The sequence below is a fragment of the Vanessa tameamea genome, chromosome 19 (assembly GCF_037043105.1).
Source record: "Vanessa tameamea isolate UH-Manoa-2023 chromosome 19, ilVanTame1 primary haplotype, whole genome shotgun sequence".
In the NCBI taxonomy this organism is placed as follows: Eukaryota; Metazoa; Arthropoda; class Insecta; order Lepidoptera; family Nymphalidae; genus Vanessa; species Vanessa tameamea.
The window spans coordinates 8,748,136-8,762,486 of record NC_087327.1 but is presented as its reverse complement, the minus strand read 5'-3'; the positions used below and the strand labels follow the sequence as shown (position 1 = coordinate 8,762,486).

The 14,351-nt window shown below is 32.0% G+C and overlaps 2 protein-coding genes across 2 annotated transcripts; one reads left to right on the top strand and one right to left on the bottom strand.

Moving 5' to 3' along the window:
* Nucleotides 1–933: 933 nt before the first annotated feature.
* LOC113399444 (N-acetylneuraminate lyase-like) lies at nucleotides 934–4,407 on the bottom strand. The gene is made up of 7 exons (XM_026638587.2): nucleotides 4,386–4,407; nucleotides 4,111–4,240; nucleotides 3,206–3,354; nucleotides 2,679–2,847; nucleotides 2,265–2,410; nucleotides 1,882–2,053; nucleotides 934–1,148 (listed from the first exon to the last, which is right to left on the bottom strand). The coding sequence occupies exons 1-7, from the start codon at nucleotides 4,386–4,388 to the stop codon at nucleotides 1,003–1,005; spliced, it is 915 nt and encodes a 304-aa protein (XP_026494372.2). The 5' UTR covers nucleotides 4,389–4,407; the 3' UTR covers nucleotides 934–1,002.
* Nucleotides 4,408–7,216: 2,809 nt separating this feature from the next.
* LOC113399443 (SAGA-associated factor 11 homolog) lies at nucleotides 7,217–10,515 on the top strand. Its single transcript, XM_026638586.2, has 4 exons — nucleotides 7,217–7,693; nucleotides 8,540–8,729; nucleotides 9,199–9,345; nucleotides 10,195–10,515. The coding sequence occupies exons 1-4, from the start codon at nucleotides 7,330–7,332 to the stop codon at nucleotides 10,433–10,435; spliced, it is 942 nt and encodes a 313-aa protein (XP_026494371.1). The 5' UTR covers nucleotides 7,217–7,329; the 3' UTR covers nucleotides 10,436–10,515.
* The last annotated feature ends 3,836 nt before the right edge of the window (nucleotides 10,516–14,351 follow it).

Genomic DNA, 14,351 nt, shown 5'->3' with positions numbered 1-14,351 from the left:
GAAAACGTATTGGAGGACGTCCTCAGGCACGGTGGAGTGACAATTTGCGCAAGACGGCTGGCAGGAACTGGATGCGAGTAGCCGAAGAAAGACCACAGTGGCGTGCAATTGGAGAGGCGTATGTCCAGCAGTGGACAAATGTTGGCTGATGATGAATGAATTAAACAATAATTTAAAAACAATATAAAAATAATAATAAGTCGATTCACATTATATGTATATAGCATATATGCAAAGAGTAACAGACTTCCTTATCTGTTCTCTTCTTCTTTTGAGAAAAATTAAACCAAGCACCCAACGTCTATTCGTTGCCTCCCTTAGCACGCACTGCATTATAGATAACCCGTTTATGGCTGCAAAGTTTTTTTTCACAGAAAAAAAGAGATCTACGAAGAAGCAGTGATCAGATGTAGCAGTCTGTTACTATTTTGCATTAAACGCCATATGTATGTTATTCTACTGTAAATCAGCTGGTAAAATTTGTAAAAAAAATGTTTAAAAATTAATTGCTAATAAAATTATTGAATCGAAATATTTCTCCATTTAAATATAGTGATTGCGTAACTACGTAATATAGTAATAACACATTGCAATTATGAATAATATTGCGTTACGTAAACCAATATTACATACTAGTTTTCAGACGCGGCTTTAGAACTGAGATGTTATGTCCAGGCGTTTTAGGGGTCGTTTGACAGGTATTATTTATAAAAAATCGTTATAAATTATAGCCTATATGTTATTCTGATGTATATGATATATTACGGTAAAGTTTCATTAACAAACACAGAGTAGTTTTGCGTGAAAGAGTAACAAACATATATAAAATCTTTCGCCTTTATAATATTAGTAAGAATCTAGGAAGTTAGAAAAGGGTAAATTGACCCTAAGGCAGATTGCCTTATGGAAGTTTATACAAAAATAAACGCCATGTCAATTTATTTTTATTCTTTTATTGTATATTTTAAAAATATTTGGTACTAAACAAAACTCATTATAATTTTAATTAATCAATTTTAATGCTTGAAGTTTAGTCGCAATTCTCTTCTTCGCGTCTTCAGATATAGGCCTCTGCGGGAGTGCTGGAGGACCCACTTTGATTCCGGTAACGATTTCCATACCAGCCTTCATTATAGGTACCCATGCACCTAATTTAAAAAAACGGGTTGTTTGGTTAAATATAAAATTAAAAACCCGACACCAATCTCGAAGGACTAGGGAAAACTGCTGTAATTATTCTCATTTTAACCTACCCACATTTATCTATTATAAGTCTACCCACATTTTCCTTTTTGATTTTGAAGTTGGCAACTGATAATCGTGGTTCCTTAACAGTTGCGTACGTACCTATTAATAAAACAGCTAAGCAAAATGCTACGTAATTAGTCTCCATTACCTTATGAATTTGAATTAGAAAAAGACAAAAACATCAGTTCATCACCAACATTCATTTTGTTACAAGGCCTGTCTTAACTCCGGGTGCAAGGGGTACAATAAACTCGAATGCACGCACTGGGGGACTTGCCGATAAAGGTCAAATCTAACACAAAAGGAGAGGCGTCCAGAATTACTCTTAAAAATAAAAAAAAAGAGTCTTGTTATACGTAGGATGGGGCTGTTTATGACTGCTATACCTTACTTTATATATGATCACAGCCAAATTGAAAATAACAGTATTGGGTATTGCAACCCAACTTGGTAGCTGAATGCCACACATCTTTATAGTTAGTTAGTTATTTTGCTTAGATGAAGTAAGGTTTTTTTTATCTATTTTTTGTTAGATATTTATTTATATACTGTTTTGTAATTGTAAAATATTCGTGACTTAAATGAACTTTTTCTTATTCTTATTCTTGTGATGATGAAGAACCTTTATGATACCTTCAGCGGTATGTGCTTCCACCGCAATGCTTAGTATCTCTTGCAAAGCTCTGGCTTTGACCAGGTCAGCTTTCTCAATCGCCGCCAGAATATCTTGTGCGAGACGTGGGAACAGGTTGAACGTTGTACCAATACCGGAATTTATTCCTAACAGCGCAGCTGGAGCTAGTAACTGAAAAATATATCAAATATTTTTACAGATTAATACTAAAAAATATCGTTTATTTATGTCCAATTCTATTTTTCTTTTATGAAACAGTTAGGCCATCTGACTAAGCCCGTCTAGGGTAGGTCAAACCTACACATCAGATATTCTAACGCCAAACAGCAAACTTAGTATGTTGTGATCCGGTTTTTATAATAAAAAAAAAATAATAACTTACAGTATCTGCACCAAGGAAAACTGTCTGGTCTTCTTTTAGGGCTCTCAACACTTGGGCGCCCTCACTTAAATCGTTCGATGTGAACTTTATTCCTTTAAAATTAGGTATACGCCGAGTAGCTTCTGTTACAAAATTCGGCATGTTGACTGAAAACACAAATAACGGAAAATTAATTTTTTCTATCATTAAAAATATATATATTTTTAATAAAAAAATCTGAATTAGATGAAATGCTAGTTAGAAACTAAATATCGGTAAATCGGTTCTCTTCACTAGTGTTCTCGAGTAAGATGCGTAGGTAATACAGATTCTCACCTCTCACCACAATTTTCCTCAATGTAGAGGAGGCCTCAGCCTAAAAGTAGGACATTTGCAAGCTGAAACTTTCCTTTTTTAAATAAATGTTATCCTTACCTTCAACTTTACTCATGCCCGGTATGTGGTAGTACAATACGGGTAGATTTGGCGCGGCTTTCGCAACTAGCTCCACGTAAGACACCAGATCAGAAATAGACTGTGGCTTAAAATATAACTCAGGCAGCGTTAACAGTGAGTCTACACCAACATCTGAGCAGTATTTTGTCTGAAATAAAGTATAACAAAAATATTAAGACGACTGAAACATAAAAATCCAATTCAATGAAGAAGTCTTCAATATAGAAAAAAAAGTCAATTGAAAAAAACATAACCACCAGAAAACAATAAAAGACAAAATATTACAAGAGTACAGTCCAATGCTGCCTGGAAATAAAAAAAAAACAGGCACATCAGACATAACGTTTACGACGCGAGCAAAACCCCTGCGTAGTTTTAATAATTAAAAAAAAAAAAAAATTTAATTGTTGCCATATAATTGTGACATGACTAGCGTTATGCCACTATTCACAATTTAGAACATCGTGTTAAAAAGAGTCGACCTATTCAGATGAATTTCCACTTACTAAATTTAAAACATCAGCCAATGGGGCTCCTCCCACTTGAACCATTAAGTGAAGTCCATTGGTCAGTTTACCGGCCTTTACCCACACGTCTATTATCTTCTTTCTATCAGTGATGCTAAGAGACATATGTTCTCCTGTTGTACCTCCAACTGAAAAGCATTCAATCAAAGTATTTTATGTTGAAACAATAATTTCTTGACCAATTTTGCTCAAATGTGTGAGCTATCTTGGCTGAAGAAGTTCTTGACAGAAAGAGTCAATTTTAATCGCCCCTGGATATGAAACCCTGCCGCCTTATCAAGTAACCACTGAGGAAGAATACAAGAGACGCCTTTGCACTGTCTCGCTCGCTCACTAAAGCAACAGTATGCGCTAACCAGCCGCGTGATTTTTTTGTTTATAAAAACAACAAACCTCATAATAAACTATAGTAAAAATCGGATACTAAAGATTATATAGCAAGTTATTGTAATGTCAATAATGAAATAAATCAACTAAAACACAAGCAAAGGGCAAAAGAATCATAACATCTTAATTCCTAAGGTTTGCAATGTAGAACTTTGATCTATATTAATATTATACATACGAAAGTAACTGTCTGTCTGTCTGAAATTATAAATGATTATAATATTATAATTATAATTATTTTATCTGTTATCTGTTATGATAGAATATGTCTTCCACAGCCATATGTCCATTGGTGCCGATTGCCACTTACCATCAGAAGGTTACCTTCGCATGTCGACCTATTATATTATAATATTTAAATACGTACTAATTAAAATAAAAAACATCATTTTTTTCACATTCACAAAGGTTTTATTTAACCTTTTCATTTTCAATATCAATTAATTAAAAAAAACTACATTATTTTATAACAACATTATTTATACAAAAACTATTACCAAGTACAGCCTTAATTCCATTGTCAGCTAAAAATTTTGCATAGGGTTCGATAGCTTGGAAGTTAATAGTGTAATCATCATTCAGTGGTGTGAAGACCGGAGGGACCAATCCACGGGCAGTGAACTTAACCTTAAACGTCATTTATAACAATAAAGTTTCTATTTACAATTTATATATATAAAAAGTCTGTTTTTATCGCAACTACTAAATAGATAAAATCAAACAAATTTTCGTTATTAAAAAAGTACTTAAGTTAAAACAAAAATATACGTACCATTTTTAAATATTGCAACTTAAACTTAACAATTACTTTTGAAATGTTTTAACGCGAATGAAAATATAATGACTTTCGGGTTGAATATAAAATTACAGAACACATATTATAACCCAACTATTTGATTACTTTATCAAAGTTATCGGGTCTGACGTTAAACAAAACAACGCGTAAAATACGTCCAGGTTAATTATAAATAAACTTTATCTTGTCACTCTAAGATTCATTTTACAAACAAAAACTATTTCAACAGATAAATTATTATTATTGATAAAACAGTTTTGTAAGACGCCATTGTTTATAAACAAACATTGAGTTAAGAATTAAAAATATATGTATCTTTAACTTGGTTCCTTTGCACTTGCGCTTCACTAAAGAAAAAAGGGCCGTTTCGGTCGTGGCTTGTCTGAATACTATTATTTCTAATACAAAAGTCTTTAGACACGTCTGACGTCCACATCTAATGAGATTTGACCGGTCTGTTTTGTTCAAGGACTAGGAGTATTATTTTCCCCTATGAACCCTTCTCATTTTCCCTTTGTTCATGAATTAAATAATCGTGTATTTATGTATTTTATCGATATGAAAGAATAAATCGACTGACAGTCTGATTAACGCCGGCTGGGAATAGAAATATTAGTATACTAAATACTATATATATACTAAATATAATATCTCTTTTCACTACTAATAATTCAACACGTATTTCATATTATTATAAAAAATATAAAGAATAATAATAGACTAGCAAACAGACCACCTGATTGTAATTGGTCAACACCGGCCAAGGTCAATTTAACTGGAAGAAATACTAACAAATTCTTACATCGCCAATGCGCCACCAATCTTGGAAACAATGTCGTTCTTATGCTTATAGTACATTGACTATTGATTATTACTCTTAGGCAGTAGAAGAGGGGATAGTACCTTTAACCAGTCGGGCATCACAAATCCCTACCACCAAGTAGGTAGAGCACATAAGTCCTCCGCCACTTTTGCCATTTGACCGTATTCAACTTAGAATGGCTCGAATTATCGACGATCAAGCCCTTCCCAACCTGCTAGATCCTTTGGCTTTGCGTAGATATGTTGGATCACTCTGTACTGTACTCTTGTACCGCATTTTTTGCGGGGAATATTCCGAGGAGCTAAACTTCAACTTCGCGTCGAAATTCGAAGTTTTATCCACACCACATAGATGTCCAAAAGTCCCCAACAGCGTGATTTTTAAGACATTTTCTGCCATGCATTCCACTCTGTGGAATCAGTTTCCGGCGGTTGTTCCGAACCGACTAAGGAACCTTCAAAATAAATGAGCGTACACATTTTTTAAAGGCCGGCAACGCACTTGCAAGCCCCCCAGCGTTGCAGATGTCCATGGGCGGTGGTAGTCACTGAGTGACTGACAATCCGCATTGGAGCAGCATGGTGGAATATGCTCCATACCTTCTCCTCAAAGGGAGAGGAGGCCTTAGTCCAGCAGTGGGAAATTTACAGGCTGTTTATGTTTTATGTTATGTTATGACTACCATCAGGTGACCCTCTTGCAAGTTTGCCACCTGTATGATAAAAAAAGATCAGTAGTCTAGTTTTATCACCCAATCTTAAGATGTACTTTTCATACAAATACCATATAGTTTATAGATCAAATCACATAATTTTTGAACAAAAGATTCTAATTATTTCACTTCATAGATACTTTAAACAAATAAATGTATTATAAAAAGTTACCTTTGTTCTAATCTACTAATCATGTTTTAATTAACTGCCTCGTTGGTCTAATGGCTTTATAAGGTCGATCCTGATATTCTGGGTTTAAACCTCAAGTCGGCGACCGATAATAAGTTATTGGATTTTTTTTGTCGAAAAAATTTTCAGCAATTCTCATTCTTAGGAGCCCGTGCCCCTTAAAGCGCTTAAAGCCCTTTAGTCCTGCGCCTAACTTCTTTATGGTAGGGTTAGATTTATCGTCCCTTCACCCCATCAGATTATGAAAGTGAGTAAGGGTAATGAGACTGCACCTGTATTTGCTCCGTAACCGAAGTATTTTTTTAATTAAAAAATATTTTTTATTTGTCGTTTTTTAATTAAGTTTTCAAAAGTCTAGTACTATTATGTTTTTAAAATAATCTGCAGAACATGTTTCATAATGATTTCTTTTGTTTTTCAGGCATATTTGAGGGAAAAAATTAAAAAATATATTGAAATAATATCGTTTTCGACGGAATTTAAAATTTCTCGCATTTTAAAATTTGGACCGATAATTATTGTTTAAATATTGAAAAATATCCAGTGGTTAATCGTTTTTATAAATCAGAAGAAAAAAGTAGATTTTAATCGAAACTTTATTTTTAATAAATTTTTGAAGTTGCAATTTTGACTTATTTTGAAAAAATCTAAAAAACGTGATAACTCAAAAATGGTTCACTTTTGCATAATGCATATGGGGGTTAAAATTATCGCAAATAGTCACCCCTATCACCTCCTAACGGGAATACGTCGAATTACCAAAAACCCTGTATATAATCTTTAATAGTTAATATTTAATTGGAAGTTTTATAAATTTAATATTAAGTTATATTGATTTACACGTACAACAATTTAAATTAAATCAAATGTGATACTAAAATTCTCGAATGTTAAAACTATTCATATAGTCGAATTATGATTTGTTTTATAAGCATAAAAGTAAAAATTAAAAACCATAAATAATTTTGATCAATAAATTATAAGATTGATAAATAGGTGTTGAAAAATAAGGTATGTTAAAGATTTTAGAACGTTTGGCTATCTGTCGTTCATTTTGTTCAAGTTCAGTCGTTCTCAGACAGTCACTCAGTCAGCTGAGCGATCGTTTAAATGATATAAAGCAGAGAATATTTTCTGGTGCATCTGTCACAAGAATATCCTTCTGATTTTTTTTATTTTGTATTAATAATACAAAATGAATAATAGTATAAATATTATGAGTGAATTAAGTATGAATGATTTAAATAGTAAATTTTTCGAGATAATGCAAAATGAAACTAATGCCGAGGATGCAGCTAACTTTATTTACGAGAGTGTTTGTGACGATGTAACTTTAGGGGTGCTTTTTGAATTTCATCACGGATTAAAAACAGGACTTACGGACCTGCTGGAAGGGGAAAAGGAGGAAGAGGAAGGATATAAAATAGTTAATTCCCCAGAATGCGACGTTTTCGGGTTTTCGATATTGAAAAAGACCCCGGACTCGAATTGTTCGTGTCCAAACTGCGACAGGCCCGTTTCGGCTACGAGATTCGCTCCACATCTAGAAAAATGCATGGGTAAATGCACATTATTAGTTAAACTATACGCTTTTTGTAAAAAGCTTAAAAATACATGCGATTTCATATAAACAGCTGATTACGGTACTTATTTCTACGTGCAACTTTCAACCTTCGTACATTTAGAGCTTTTGATATACATTGTATTTAAGTTACGCCCAATGTAGATATTATTTTTAGAATCATGTTATTGATTATTTATTTCAATGTTGATTGATAGCTATCAAGAGTAGGTTTGTTATTTTGTTTATGATATAATTTAGGAATCCATTTGTAATGACTGGTTATTTTAATTATTTTACGTTCGAAATTCAAAGAGATTGTTAGACATTTTTGCTTTTTAACTTTTTTCGAAAGTATACTAAATACTCATTTTATAACACTTTACTTAATGAAAATTGTAATTCTTTTCTCTTAAATAACAGAGAGCATAATGTTTAACTTTTACTTTTTTTTGTAAACTTTATATTTTGATTACACTATTAAAGAGATTTAAATAGTTATACTGTATTATGTATCTGTCAAGTTGGGTTAAAATTTCCTTAAAATGATCAGAAGAAAGCCTTTATTAGGGAGAGGAAGGCAATAAATAAAATTTGTACAAAGCATAATAAGAATTTTAACCTTTAACACTTTATTAGTTTTTTATGCAAATGGAAGTAGGGATGGAGGAAAAAATATAGCCGCTGTAATACTCCATTAAAATGTTTTTTTTTTTCAATCATGGTAATTTATTCAAGATTGACAAGAATACTAACAGTAAAACAAATAAGGAATATTTTTTTATTTATATTAGCAATATTAGCATTAAAATTATGAAGTTACTCAATTTGTACATTCTCACAGGTATGGGCCGAAACAGTTCACGTATAGCGTCGCGACGCATTGCGTCTAACAGTCGAGAGCCCACCTCCTACGCAGGGCTGCTCAGTGATGATGAAGATGATGCAGATTGGTCCGGTGGCTCTTTGCAAAGTGACCGTAGAAAGCGCAGGATGAAAAACAATCACAATAAACGATCAAGCAAAAGTCATAAGTGAGTTCATTTGTTACTTAAGTTAAATAAATTCTAGCATTTTTCAAATTACAAAAAACTACATTTACTGCCTCATAGCAAAAAATGCATATATATAATTTCTAACTTAGTACATATGTCATTTATAAATAATAAATTTTAAGTTTTAAAGTAGCATTTATCAAGTTTCTTGCAATGGTTTTAATGAAATAATATAAATAAATGTAATACAATAATGTGGTTTATTTTTAACTAGCTGTCAACCACAGGTTTGCTTGCGTTTTAGGGGTTGGGCATGGCTAGGCTATGTCCTTCCTTGAAGTTGGTTCATACCAAATCTCGTCAAATTTAGTAGTGACTTGGCGATAGAGTAAATTTCGCATTTATAATGTTAGCATAGAAGGAGCTAAATACAGAAATGGAAACAAAATACACCGTAGAAACTTTGATGTTACATTTAGCTAATATATTAGTGTTTTATTAATTTCAGGGGTCATAGGAATAATAACGGCCATCACAATTCAGACTCAAACGACGGGGGAGCTACATATGAAACGATGTCAGCCAATGAAAAGAAGAACCTTCTGCTGCAAATCTGTGGAGTTGTGTCCGAACATACTAAGAAATTATGTACCAGGTACAGTAATTAATCTTTTCTATGTTAAATATCTAGTCTGTTGATGATATAAGTGTTAGATACAAGAATTATTTACTAAAATCAGGGATGTTATGAAATTATTTTGGATTATCCGATCGTTTCTAATAGTTTCAGTTACAGATATGAAATTATTTAGAATTTGTAAATGGAAGTCAAGTCAATATCTTGTAATTTTAACAAGATATTAACCTGACTTTACTTGCATTGTACATTTATACATATCATTTAGTATCAGGTATAATCTGGTTCTGGGTCTTATTATAATTTTAGTCATTAGAATTTTGGTTAAGAAGTTAGTCAATCCTGGGTAAATTAAACAAAACGAAGGTTAATCGTTTAAAAGGCTGTGGAGTTTTGAAAATAGATACAGTTAATTCTTGGCACCTCTGAATGGAAGAAATATGAGGGCTGTAGAGGGCAATGCTACCCCAATGGAATAAATACCTTACTACTGTAGTGACGTATAAATACGTCGTTATCGAGGAAAAATATCTACGATCTATTTTTACAGTCGGTTTAATGAGTTTAAACAGTAGTAGTTAAATTTGAATTCATAGTTGTATAAACTAAAGATCTGGTTAGAGTTGTCGGCGTCTTCCTTCCAAGTATTGATTGACCAATTATATAGGCTTTTCTCGCCTTTGAAATTACATTGGCACATGAGCGATGTAAGGAATGGTTAAGATTTCCTACTGTGTCAATTTCTACGGGCCGTGGTGATCACATACCATCAGTTAACCGACCAAGGTTAAAAAAATACCTTTTTTCAATTTCTCGTGTGTCGTAAAAATTAATTGAAAATTAAGTTATATAATCTCTACATTCTAGGTCAACACGATGTCCCCAACATACAGAGGAACAGCGTCGAGCTTTAAGAAACAGCGTGCTAGAACCTTCCACCCCAGAGTCGCAGACAATGGGCCTCACAGCTGACGAAGCAGGATCTCCACCAGATTCCAGCCCTTCGTCATCCTGCTCATCCTCTAGTCGCAAACGGGACAGGCATCGCGCTCCACCGAAAATGAAGAATAAAAGAGATAGGAATATGTCCCCAAATGGTAGGGATTGAATGGCTAAATTAATTTCGTAGAACTTTTAAATACATAAATATCCACTACTTAGGAAATCTCTAAACCACATCAAAGAGATGATTATTATGATTATCTAAAAATCGCTAAAAAAATTTCCATCAAATATACTTAGGAACTATAATATTGAATTAAAAAAAAAATTATTCATATTTAGAAGCTACAATGCCACAGACACATATGGCAAACTATTGACGTATGAACTACTTTATATTGTTTTGAGAATGCATTCTCTAAATTTTATATTTGGAAGAACTTTATGATTCTATGAATTTCCAATGACCCAAAGGTAAACACGGTTTCTTACCAAAGGTATTTATTGACTCAAGCACATAAAATTAAAGTGCTGGAATCTTCTCTGACTGAAGGCAAATTATGTTAGGAAGCTAACATGGGCTTGTGTATCAAATTGGATGTTCGGTACATTTCTGAGGATTTCACCGAATTTTTGTGTTAGTACTATTGTTAAATCTCTCCTTAAGGGCTATTTAGATCTCAATCAACTAGATGTTTCTAATATTATCTTGTATTATTAACTTGAAACGATATATTAGCTATGTTATTGTGGAAAAAAAAATAATGAATTATACTTTACTTTTTAATCTATTTTATATTTACTATTTTTATGAAATGAATTTAATAATGTATTACACAGAGAATTATTCATATGTGCATGTGTAATGACAAATTGAGGAGTGGTGACGTCTGTTAAAAAATGTCTTAGCTTTCTTATAATGTTGATTTTTCTGCACAAAAGTTAACTGGAACGATTGAAAATAACCATGATGTTAATAAAGCAAAAACATACATAGACCATTTAAATTTCCAAGAACATGTAAATCAATTTAAATTATTATACTAAAGCACAAAATTTAGCTTCAATATTAAACATACCTTATAAATTAAGGGTCATAAGTTATCCAGTGGAGATAACACATGAATCTTAACCAATGGTGCAGGTTCAAAGCCAGTCGAGCATTATATAACCTTAACACATCTATAATATGTGTATAATATATTTATCTCATATAGCAGTGAAGAATAACATTGTTAAGATTGTGATAAACTTCCATGTGTCGGTTTTTACTTATGTAATAAGTAGGTAGAAAAGCAAATGGAACCACTTGATGGTAAGTGGTTCCCACTGCACGTAGACTTTGGTGCTGTAAGAAATATTAACCATTCCTTACATCACACCAATGCGCGAACACTCTTGGAAGCTAAGACGTAATGTCCTTTGTGCCTGTAGTAACACTGACTCACTTAACTGTCAAACTGAAGCACAATAATACTAAAAAATTACATTTAGCAGTAGAACATCTGATGAGTTGGTGGTACTTACCCAGGTACTTGCACAGGTACAGGGCTTGCACAAAGCCTTACCACCCAGTTAATGATGAATTTGGATACTATATAAAAATTATGCTGGACATTATTGCCAAGATTATTTGCTTATAATATAGCTTAATACTTCTCTAATATGTGACTACATTTCCCATTATAAAAGAGTTGTAATCAATTGTTAAAATAGCAAAAAGTGTTTTGTTAATCGATGTTGTAATAAATAAATATAGATGTTTTTAGGAAATAAAAAAAATATCTACCCTATAGATCTAACTAGACTATGTAAATGTGAAATATCGTTAAAATATCTTTATCGATGTAACCTATTTGTTTATGTAGTGGTTTATTCATGTTCATGTTTGTGTATATCAAAAGAAATAGTTTGTGTTCAAGTTATTTTTGACATAAATCACATGTATCTTTTCAACTTCCCGATGCATTTAAGGCTTGATGTTCCTATACCGCAGATGCTTCGCTTATTCCAATCTCACAGGGTCTAGTTATAATGATTTCAACAATGACTTGATTGGACGCATATAAAACAACTGTATGCCTAGTGCGAGTTTTACAAATTTACTCGTATAACAACATCGTGTTAACGTAATTTTTACTCTTTAATGTGTCAAAATTAGCGCGCGTACTTGTAAGTCGATGTTCAATGTTTGTTAATAGCGAAGTAATTTATAAATTGTGATTCCAATTTTTGTAACTGGTTGGCGCTGTTTTGATTCCATAAGATACTGATACATTGATTCGATAAGTAAAAAATCTCGCACTAGGCACCCTGAATTATATACAATTTTTGATTGTATAAATATTTTTACAAGCATAGACAAAGCAAACATGGATCATAGACTAAGTATCGTCTATTGAGCTGTTTAGTACAAGAGTTAAAGCGATTGCGAGTAAATATTACTGTTTCAAGAATTCTGATTGTCTAAGCTTTCGTCTCTGAATACTGTGCCCTTGACAGTCACATGTTCACAAAGAGAGGCAAGTTTTAATCGCATAGTGACTTCGTGTTTTTCTATAAAATTATATATTTAGTGAGGCTATTTCTCAAGTCATTGTCTATGATTACAAAAATATATTATTGAGTTAATATAAGTTTTAAATAAATATCTTATCTATAGCTCATTTCAATAGTACGAAGTTCAAACAAAACTAAAAATGTCTTTAATAATAATTGCATTTGTTGCTGCACTTCAATGATCCGTGTACTCGCATCCGTCTTTTGTTTTATAGTCTGAGACGTTCATCAAGTGTCATATGGTTATTTTATTTCAGATTTCAAATTATTAGTTTAATAATCTTTTGAATAATAATTGTCATACTTTGCATTTAGTTTATAATTGATATGGATACATAGAATTTTTCTGTGACAATGATTCATTGCTACAAAGACAGCTTGACGGTGTACGGGATGTACATATATAAAAAAGTATTTTATATTTTGCATTTAAAATAACATTTTGTATGAATTGAATCATTAATTTGATAAGGTAGTCTGTCGAATAAACTCGCCTATCGAATTCATTATTTTGTTTACATATTAAGGAATTGTAACTTAATATCCAGTTAGCCTTACATAGGTAATTTACAGGTATGTACTGGAAAAAACAATCACAAATAATGACCTATATGTATTATCATAAAACATTGAAAAAATTTTGTTGAATTTATTTTATAATGTAATTTCATGTGTTTTAGTTTCTCATAATCATATTGCTAATGACGATGTTTAGACTTCTTGACTTCGGATACAAAGCGATTATTGTAAATAAGTTTTTGAATTCTTATAATCCGTCAGCGATTGATGGATTAATTAAACATTGTATTCATCAAGATTATGCAAAATTTAATAAATCTAAATATATTTTATTTGAGTTACATTATACTTGTAATCTCGTTAAAATTATGTCTGCTATGTTTTACTGATTTATTTTATATTTAAATTAGCCACCGAATTATTAAATTAAGTTTTTCTTATTATTTATCAATAAGATGATATGATATGTCTCAAAAATATATTTAAGTCTTACACTCAAAAAAACTATTCGTATTTCGTGAATAATTGAAGTTTTTATTTATCTGTTATCTTCATACAGTTACCCTACAATCCATTCATAGCCTAATCAGAGGTAATAGTAGCTTTTGAATGACGCCTCGTAGACGATTCTACTATCTTCAATAAATACGAATCGTTTTTTTTGGTTCTATATGAACAGACATCATACTGGAATCTGACAGATGGAGGCGTGACGTCTAATGACTAATTACTTTCGAATGTTACTGTTGTTAATGTCATGACTTACATTTTCGGTTCAATGACACACGGGAAAGCCACTTTAAATTTTAAACATAATCCCCATAGAGGGTTTTCCTTTGTAGTCACAAATATTACTATTTTTTTTTTATTTATGACCTCATGTTTATTAAACTTCGTCCATTTATCAGATCCCAAGAATGAGTTAAAAATTAACAAATGCTGTTGCTGTTTAAAATGATCTTTAGATGTCAAGTAGAAGTCAAATGTGACTAGATTATCAAAAT

Excerpts from the sequence above, each read along its gene's own strand:
- LOC113399443 (XM_026638586.2), top strand. The coding sequence starts at position 7,330 with ATGAATAATAGTATAAATATTATGAGTGAATTAAGTATGAATGATTTA. Across the intron at positions 7,694-8,539 it reads ACATCTAGAAAAATGCATGG|GTATGGGCCGAAACAGTTCA; the intron begins GTAAATGCACAT and ends ACATTCTCACAG. Across the intron at positions 9,346-10,194 it reads ACTAAGAAATTATGTACCAG|GTCAACACGATGTCCCCAAC; the intron begins GTACAGTAATTA and ends TCTACATTCTAG.
- LOC113399444 (XM_026638587.2), bottom strand. Across the intron at positions 2,848-3,205 it reads TGGCTGATGTTTTAAATTTA|ACAAAATACTGCTCAGATGT; the intron begins GTAAGTGGAAAT and ends ACTTTATTTCAG. Across the intron at positions 2,054-2,264 it reads TTTTCCTTGGTGCAGATACT|TTACTAGCTCCAGCTGCGCT; the intron begins GTAAGTTATTAT and ends TATATTTTTCAG.